The sequence below is a fragment of the Physeter macrocephalus genome, chromosome 14 (assembly GCF_002837175.3).
Source record: "Physeter macrocephalus isolate SW-GA chromosome 14, ASM283717v5, whole genome shotgun sequence".
NCBI classification, from domain to species: Eukaryota; Metazoa; Chordata; class Mammalia; order Artiodactyla; family Physeteridae; genus Physeter; species Physeter macrocephalus.
The window spans coordinates 94,405,233-94,415,259 of NC_041227.1; the positions used below are offsets into that span (position 1 = coordinate 94,405,233).

The 10,027-nt window shown below is 37.7% G+C and overlaps 1 protein-coding gene across 1 annotated transcript in view; it reads left to right on the forward strand.

Annotated features, from left to right (window-relative positions):
* Window positions 1–10,027, forward strand: part of NUFIP2 (nuclear FMR1 interacting protein 2) — a 27,624-nt gene that overhangs the window by 5,198 nt on the left and 12,399 nt on the right. Inside the window, exon 2 of the mRNA XM_007121714.4 lies at window positions 749–2,473. Coding sequence (XP_007121776.1) covers window positions 749–2,473 — 1,725 coding nt within the window. The remainder of the gene's footprint in view (window positions 1–748; window positions 2,474–10,027) is intronic.

The window sequence follows — 10,027 nt, forward strand, 5'->3', positions numbered from 1 at the left end:
ACCCGTGTCCCCTGCATCGGCAGGCGGACTCTCAACCACTGCGCCACCAGGGAAGCCCTAAGACCACTTTTGAAAAAGTTCACAAGTGTTAGATTTTTGTTTGACAGAATGCAATAGGAACTGCTTATGGTGACCACCAGCCATTTATGGTTTCAGAGAAGTGGAATCTTTAATTTTGTTGTAATACTTAGATTTACTGTATCAGTATAACTTGATTTTGCCCAGAAGGTAGCTCTGTTCTTAATTGTAAAAAAAAATTTTTATTTACTTATTTGTTTATATTTAAATTGTTTATTTATTTATTTATTTAGGCTGCGCTGGATCTTCGTTGCAGCGCGCAGGGTTTAGTTACGGTATGTGGGATCTTAGTTCCCCCACCAGGGATTGAACCTGGGCCCCTTGCATTGGGAGCATGGAGTCTTAACCCCTGGACTACCAGGGAAGTCCCTATACAGGAAATTTTATAACAGCCTTGTGAGAATGATGGGAAGATTGATCCTGTTAGGTGAGAGATATTATGCTTAAGAGGTCATCTTCTTTCTGACCTTGGACTCTGGTTTGTTACCAGGTCAGTTCTGTTTCTTGTTTAGTAAATTTCCTAATCTGTGAAATGGGACTAACAAGTGTTTTCTCATAGAGTTATGAAATAATAACATAAAGCTGAAGTCATAGTGTCTAATACATTGTAAATGAATAGTTGTAAAGTGTTATGTACATATTGTAATTTTTTTAACCTTTTTTTCCTTAGGCTATGGTGAACTAAATGGTAATGCTGGAGAAAGAGAAATATCTTTAAAGAACCTGGGTTCTGATGAAGCCACCAACCCTATTTCCAGGGTCCTCAATGGCAACCAACAAGTTTTAGACACTAATCTGAAGCAGACTGTAAAGTCCAGCACCTTTGGGAAAGCAGGAATTAAAACCAGGAATTTCATTCAGAAAAACAGTATGGACAAAAAGAATGGGAAGTCTTATGAAAATAAATGTGGAGAGAACCAATCTGTAGACAAGACTGATACCGTGGCAATTCCAAATGGTGTTGTAACAAATAATTCTGGCTATATTGCTAATGGTTATATGGGCAGAGGAGCAGATAATGATGGTAGTGGATCTGAGAGCGGATATACCACTCCTAAAAAAAGGAAAGCTAGGCGCAATAGTGCCAAGGGTTGTGAAAACCTTAATTTAGTGCAGGACAAAATAATGCAACAAGAGACCAATGTCCCAACCTTAAAACAGGGACTTGAAACTTTCAAGCCTGACTACAGTGAACAAAAGGGAAATCGAGTAGATGGTTCAAAGCCCATTTGGAAGTATGAAACTGGGCCTGGAGGAACAAGTCGAGGAAAACCTGCTGTGGGTGATATGCTGAGGAAAAGCTCTGATATTAAGCCTGGTGTGAGCAGCAAAAAGTTTGATGATCGGCCCAAAGGAAAGCATACTTCTGCTGTTGCCTCCAAAGAGGACTCGTGGACCCTATTTAAACCACCCCCAGTTTTTCCAGTCGACAATAGCAGTGCTAAAATAGTTCCTAAAATAAGTTATGCAAGCAAAGTTAAGGAAAACCTCAACAAAACTGTACAGAACTCTTCCGTGTCACCATCTTCATCTTCATCCTCTTCGTCATCTACTGGGGAAACTCAGACCCAATCTTCAAGTCGATTATCCCAGGTCCCTATGTCAGCGCTGAAATCTGTTACTTCGGCCAGCTTCTCTAATGGGCCAGTTTTAGCAGGGACTGATGCAAGTGTGTATTCTCCTGGGGGTCAGCCACTGCTAACTACTGCTGCTAATACTCTAACACCCATCTCTTCTGGGACTGATTCAGTTCTCCAAGACATGAGTCTGACTTCAGCAGCTGTTGAACAAATTAAGTCCAGCCTTTTTATCTACCCTTCAAATATGCAAACTGTGCTGTTGAGCACAGCACAAGTGGATCTACCCTCTCAGACAGATCAGCAAAACCTGGGGGATATCTTCCAGAATCAGTGGGGTTTATCATTTATCAATGAGCCCAGTGCTGGCCCTGAGACTGTTATTGGGAAATCATCAGATCATAAAGTGATGGAGGTGACATTTCAAGGGGAATATCCTGCCACTTTGGTTTCACAGGGTGCTGAAATAATCCCCTCAGGAACTGAGCATCCTGTGTTTCCCAAGGCTTATGAGCTGGAAAAACGGACTAGTCCTCAAGTTCTGGGTAGCATTCTAAAATCTGGGACTACTAGTGAGAGTGGAGCCTTATCCTTGGAACCCAGTCATATAGGTGACCTGCAAAAAGCAGACACCAGTAGTCAAGGTGCTTTAGTGTTTCTCTCAAAGGACTATGAGATAGAAAATCAAAATCCTCTGGCGTCTCCTACGAACACTTTGTTAGGCTCCGCCAAAGAACAGAGATACCAGAGAGGCCTAGAAAGGAATGATAGCTGGGGTTCTTTTGACCTGAGGGCTGCTATTGTATATCACACTAAAGGTAACTTATTTGTTTCCTATATGAAGGTTCTTACTGGTCATTTTAATATACATTTATTGGCTGTTGTATTAAGAGTGAAATTTGGAAGCTACTATGAGATTCTTTTAAGAATTCCAGAGCTTAGTTGAGAATAACAATGTTGATAAGCAGCTGATATCAGACTCTAATTCAGGGTCTTTGAAAACAGTATGGTTAAAGTTTAGAAGGAATGTTCACTTTGCCAACTTAAAAGCATTTCTTTTTATATAGACAAGGATAATTGACCTCCTGCCTTTTGTTCAAGGAATATTAAATTTTTTCTTTGAACAGGTGTTGCCTCTCCTTTGCTTTTTATATCATATGCTTCTTTACTAGTGAGCTCACTTGTTTGTTCTAATTTGCTTAAAATGAGTAGGAGCAGTGTTTTGGAGGAGGAGTCCAAAAAGGTGGAGTGTCAACTAATTTTTTCTCTTATAAGAAGGAATAACGGGTACTAAAAGGTAACTAGAAAATAATCAAACTACAATGGCAGGTACAATCATCATTGTAGGGACCAGGCTCTTGGGAGTCTGCACCTGTCACAGCCCCAAAGCCCATGTTAAAAAAGAACCAGATATCTTTCAAGCTCCATGTTAATAACTTTCTTAGGATATGGCTTATTTGTATCTTAAGGAAAAATTTGCTATTTGGCATAACTAATTTAAATCCTTAAAATAATGTTTTTTTGGTTTGTTTCTGCAGTATTTTTGTAGGCGTTTTTTTAAATTTATTTTTTATTGAAGTATAGTTGAATTACAGTGTTGTGTTAATTACTGCTGTACAGCAAAGTGACTCAGTTATACATATATACATTCTTTTTCATATTCTTTTCCATTGTGGCTTATCACAGGATATTGAGTATAGTTCCCTGTGCTATACAGTAGGACCTTGTTGTTTATCCATTCTGTATATACCAGTTTGCATATTGCTAATCCCAAACTCCCACTTAAAACAATGTTTTTTGTTTCATGAATGATGTTTACAAATGATGTTACAAGTACCTCTGTGCTTTGGAGAACAGCGGTTTTCAGTTTTCCTTCTCTACCTCCCCTAACAGAAATCCATACCCCATGCATGCATGCACACACCTAATATATACTGCACATTTTTAACAGTAGCTCATTTAGGCAATGATTTGCAACTGCAGGGAAGAGATAGCTTATCAGATAATAGGGATAAGGTAATTACCATATTCTCCCTGGAAGAATCACTGCCTCATAGATGAATAACAAAGTTAGTTATGTGACTTCTAAGCAAATTACCTAGTCTCCATACTTTTCTTTAGCTGCAGATTGTAAGACATTTAGTAAAATGAACAGATATCCTTTTAAATTTTTCTTCCTTTAAAAAATAGGAGTAAATAGTAGAATTGCCTTCTGGGAGTTGAGGAGTAGAAATCCTGGCAGATAAAATTACCTGTTTTCACTTTTCTCCAGCACTGCTCTTCGGAAGTAAATACGCGTTAACCAATAGCTGGATGTTTTTAGGAAAGTTAGGGTAAAAAAGAAATACTTAGTTTCTTAAGACATTGGTTAATTATAAGTTAAATTCTGCCAGAGGAGTTGGGTGTTTTTGATATTTTCTGTGCCATCTGCCTTCCAGAGACCACTGTACTTGGAAAATCTTTACCAAAGTATTTTATACTGGTGGTGCTTGTGTGAGCCTGAGAAGATATCTGGTTGTGTTATGTTCTCCCACAACCTGGAAAAATTCTGGGACAAGTTGTTGCATTGGGAGCTTGGTTGTTGGTATTATGTATGATGTTTATTATGGAGAAATGCAGGCCTTTTTTTTTTGTTGTTTGTTTTTTTTGCGGTACGCGGGCCTCTCACTGTTGTGGCTTCTCCCGTTGAGGAGCATAGGCTTCGGGCGCGCAGGCTCAGCGGCCATGGCTCACGCTCCGCGGCATGTGGGATCTTCCTGGACCAGGGCACGAACCCGTGTCCCCTGCATCGGCAGGCGGTCTCTCAACCACTGCGCCACCAGGGAAGCCCAGGCCTTTTTATTTTTTATTTTTATTTTTATTTATTTATTTATTTTTTTGTGTGTGTGGTATGCGGGCCTCTCTCTGTTGTGGCCTCTCCCGTTGCGGAGCACAGGCTCCGGACGCGCAGGCTCAGCGGCCATGGCTCACGGGCCCAGCCGCTCCGCGGCATGTGGGATCCTCCCAGACCGGGGCGCGAACCCGGCTCCCCTGCATCGGCAGGTGGACGCGCAACCACTGGGCCACCAGGGAAGCCCAGCCCAGGCCTTTTTAAATGGGAGTATTAACTCCTGTTTATTCTTAGGTATTCTGTGTATGCGCTTGTCCTATAGATGGGCTAACTAACTATGAAATCCACGGTATTTAGATAAGCTAAATACCCCTACATGGATGCAGTTGTACTTACTTTTGCTGATGTAACTGAAAGATTTGCTTTAGTAAAGTGCATCAGTTTGAGTTTTGTAAGTGGACATTATTGAGATGAAATTGGTATTGATTTTTTCTTTTTCCTCCCTAGAACAAACAGGTAATATTCAGTTCAATTAGGTCCCAAAGTGGCAGGTTCTTTGAATTCCTACCAAATCCATTAGGTCACTAATTTTTCTTTTATTTGAATTTGTTTTGGTCACAACCTTTTGACGATATGAAGATCTTTTTCTTAAACGAAGGCTTGCCCTTTTTTCAAGTTTTCTAAAATTCTAAAAGAGGCAATAATCAGTGGGGCTTATTGGACTCTCCTTTAAAAGAGCACTTGTATTATTTTCTTGATCCTTTAGTATGATCTTTAAATGTTCAAAAGTAATCTATTACTGAGTAAGTAGAATGAAGTTAGACTTAGAATTGGAAGTTCTGTGCATACTTCCTAACTTCAAAAATAAGCCCTTCAGCAACTTTATTTGGAAATAGTAGGTAGGAGTGTGCATTATGTCAGTTCAACAGGAGTGGCACATTTTTTAGATTAAATATTAATTACCTGTGGTCTTAAACATTAGTTACTGCAGATTTTAAAAATCTGAATGTTTAGTTGAGGGATATGAAATGAAAATACAGTGAGGCATAAAAAAGGAATTGATGGGAATTCTTGTTCTTGCGATTTTTCTTATAGCTTTTGATATAAATATGCTACTAACTTTTCTTAAGAAATAAGACTGTTAATCTTTGTGGTTTGGGGTGGAATATTGTACCATGACATAGCAGTACCAGTATTTAAGTTAGGAGGTAGGTCCTCTTTTCCTCTTTATCTCAAGTGACACTTGAATTAAAACTTTGATAATTTTTTAATTGATTATGAAAAATTTAAGTATGTATAAGTATATAAATGTATTTATGTATATTTTAAAATGGAGCCAAATAATACAGTGAACCCCAATGTGCCCATCATCCAGCTTGAATCTTTAGAAAACATTGTCATTCTTATTTCATCTACCCACCTTCACACTCTTAGGAGTTTTTAAAAGCAAATTCCAGGTATCAGCATTTTACTCATTGATACTTGGAGTATGTTAGAGTGATGGCTTTTAATGCACATACCCAAGACATATAACCATTGACACCTTCAAAGTAATTACTCAGAATGCTTAGTTAGTAGAACTCTTTGATTTGTTGTCAAAGGCTTAGAATACTAGATCCTAACTTTCTGAGGTGATACCTTTAGTTTTGAAACGGTCTAAAGTCATTTGAAGCCAAGAAGTAACATTGATTGGTGTGAGTTGTGTGGTTAATGTGTTAATTTAAAATTTATCTTGCCTGGCTGATACTGCACTAAAGGATATTAAGCATTCAAAATGCTGACATTTTGGAGTATTCATTAAATAATTTGATTTGATAAAATTTACCCAGCACATAGAGACGCAGGGGAGATAAATAGTGTAAGATTTAATTTTTGATGGTTGGGGCGAGTCAAAATGAAAGCTGTCTAGTATAAAATATTCCTGAGGCAGCTCTAGGCTATTGCATGAAATTTTAAAAATTTGTTTCTGTATTACCTCCACAGGTGGCAGGTTATTGGCATAAGTGGTTTGATCCCCTCGAGTTGGGTCCTGGATTGAAAAAAATTTTTAACTCACTGGGTGGTTCTAATTGCGGACTAGGATTGGGACTCTAGGTCTATAGAGAACTTTCCTCAGCTTAATTCTTTTTTTTTCTTTTCTGAAACAGTTTTCTGTACTACTAAGGAGTTGTGCAATAATTCGTTTGTTTTCCTCTTAATGTACCTACCATAGGCCTAGTTGTGGAAGACTTGCTTTCACAGGGTGAGTCTTTTCCTTTAAAGAACTTCAGTAGAGGAGAAAACAATACACAAGTTTTAAGGCAAGGATTTTAAATGTCATAAGAAGGATAAAAATAAGAGATTTTAGTTGGGGGAGAGAGAGTTTCTTAATGGAGTAAAGGTAGGAAGAGTGCAGGGTATGTTTTCCTGGAGGCAGTGGCATTTAAACTGGATTTTGATGGATGGGGGTAAGATTTTTGACTTAATGGGAATACAGAGAACAGAAAGATAACAGAAAAGTTGGAAAACAAGTAAAGTAGGAAGATACCCACTTTGGATGTGGTGAGGGGATATAAAAGAGAGGGAAGGTAAATTGCTGCCAGATCATGGAGGTTTTTAATTTCCATCTGGAGGCAGGGGGAGCCACTGAATATCAGGGAGATAGGCTGGTAGAATGGAAGTAACTTAAACTGACAGAAGACAGGGGTTTTAATGCTATTCCTAATTCCTATGTACTTGGGCAAATCATATATCATTTTCAAGCCTGGGTTTTCTAATTTTATAAAATAAGTATATCAGCCTTTGTTTTGTGTTACCAGATTGTACTCAGCTGCTGTAAAAACTGGGTTGGTATTAAACAATTGACTTGTAGAGCTGTGTTCAGGTAGATTAATGTGGCACCAATTTGTCGGGTAGATTAGAAGCCATTTTTCTGGTGACTAGAAGTAAAAGATCAGTCAGACTCTTGGAATAGTCCCGGTAGAGAAATAACAAAGATTTCCCCTTTGTATTTGCAGTCATGTGAATGTATTATTTATCCAAAAATGAACAAACATTTATTTTTTAAAAGTTTTTAGATTGGGTAGGGGCAAGAGGGAACTGATAAATATTTCTACATCTGCAGGATAATGGGAAACAGGATTTTTTTTAAATTTTATGTATTTTTTTATACAGCAGGTTCTTATTATTTTATACATATTAGTGTATATATGTCAATCCCAATCTCCCAAGGGAAACAGGATATTGAGGAGGCAAGTTATGGTTAATTAAATTGATCCATAAAACTGATGGGAACTATACATACAGTTTATATATTTGTTCACAAAAAGATCTGAATATTAAATTTTCTCCTGTGAATTAACACAGTGCTTAATAAGCCTTTCCACTGTATTGCGTTTGCTCCATAATTGTGCCATCAAAGCTATCTTTCTAATAATCTTATTAACAGGTACCTGCAGATTTGAGTTTGGTTTCAGTCCTAGCTGAATATCCTATATTTGGGAAGAGTCCTTTTTTCCCCTCTGTAATATGGGACATATAGGAATGTATGTGACAAGTAAATCTTAATAATTGTGTAAGGTCCTTTTTTCCCAGTGACTTTCCATTTTAACAGCCATACTGGGTACTTGATTTCTCATTAATTCTGCTCTATGAATACAGTAATTACTTTGCTACTAATCTGGAAGGTAACTTGTAAGGAATTTAATAGAAGCTAAAATTTAACCCCTAGATTTCATTAGCTGAAGTCCTGAGGGAGAGGGAAGTAATCACCCATGTTATAAAAGCAGAAATTGTCTATTACTATCATAGTAGTAGCAGTTTCATTCTAAGCAACTTGAATTTGATATTTTACCTTTAAAAGTAATCCGGAATAGAATAAGTGCTCCAAGTTTCTATTGTATGTATTTAGAGGTTGTCCAGACAATTCTGTCTGTTGGTGTCGCTCCAAATTGGGAATGTAGGATTGAGATTGATACACTAAAGAGTTCATTAAGCATCTACTGAAAAGGTGGTGACTTAACAACTTCCTTAATCAACTTTACTTGAAAATGTACAGTATTTCTTTATGGGTATAGTCAAAATGAAAAGAAAAAGAAAAGGGTGGGGAGAAATTTCTGACAAGCAAAAGAATAGGCAGGTAGGTACAGTGACTGGTTGAGAAGGAGGAAGTCAGGATAGCAAAACACAGTGTTGGGATAGCCAGAAATCATCAAAAGACAGGTAAATCTGAATTAGAGAAAAAGCAGAATTTAAATTTATGCCACCGCCCTTGCAGAATTTTACAGAATTTGATCTAAAATGTCTTAATAAGGGTTGGAAGGCATGATTACTGATAAATTGATCTGGGGGTTCTCATTTGTGGGAATCAGCTTGTTTTGCCTTATATATGATTTCTTTTTGTGGGGAGCCATTACGTGCTTCTTAAAATGTTTAAATGTTTTTAAATGATTTTTTTAAGTGTTCTATTAAACTGGGACAGTAGTATCTTTCAATTTTAAAGGCAAACAGTTAAGCTTTTGGTTAGCTTTAACCCTCTTCAGTCTTTTTCTTTGAAGGATTTTAGAATTAGAAGATTAATCTATTTGGTTGAACCATGTGAAATTGCTGTTTTTGTAGGTGAAAACAGGTTGAATAATAGTTTCAAATGGGTCTACCTAAAAAACTACTTTTCTATATTATTCCTTCCTTGACTGATTTATGAGTAGTATTCTGTTCAAATCAATAGTTATTTATTTATTATGTCAACCACTGTGTGTGGTGATAAACAGATGAAAAGAGAAGGGTTCATGTTACTAAGGAACTCAGTCTGATGGGGAAACATGGAAAGAAATTTATTACTGGTGTGATTACTCTATAGAAAAATGCATTTAGAATATAGAGAAACCGCTAAGGTGGGTGGGTGGGGTCAGGGGGTGAGGGTAATCAGGATTCAAAAAAGAAGTGAACGTTGGCTTATTTATTGTAGAAGGAGAGTCAGAATATTTTAGGTGGAAGTGATACAGTGTTTGAAGATTGCCAGTTATTCAGTTTGTTTCAAGGAAGGTGAATGGTACAAGTTAAATCTTTAACTTAGTCATTGAATTTATTTATTAATGTATCAGCCACTGTCAAATGCTAGAAATAAATTTATTTTATTTTTTATTTTTGGCTGCGTTGGGTCTTTGTTGCTGTGCGCGGGCTTTCTCTAGTTGCAGAGAGCAGGGGCTTCTCTTTGTCGCGGTGGCTTCTCTTGTTGCGGAGCACGGGCTCTAGGCGCGCGGGCTTCAGTAGTTGTGGCTCACGGGCTCTACAGCACAGGGTCAGTAGTTGTGGCACATGGGCTTAGTTGCTCCGTGGCATGTGGGATCTTCCCAGACCAGGGCTTGAACCTGCGTCCCGTGCATTGGCAGGCAGATTCTTAACCACTGCGTCACCAAGGAAGCCCTACAAATAAATTTTATATGAGACATACACAGAACCAATCTCCATGTAGGCAAGTGGGAATCCATTGAAATGTTTTGAGCAGTGTGGTCACTTTCAGATTTATATATATATATATATATATATATATATTTTTTTTTTT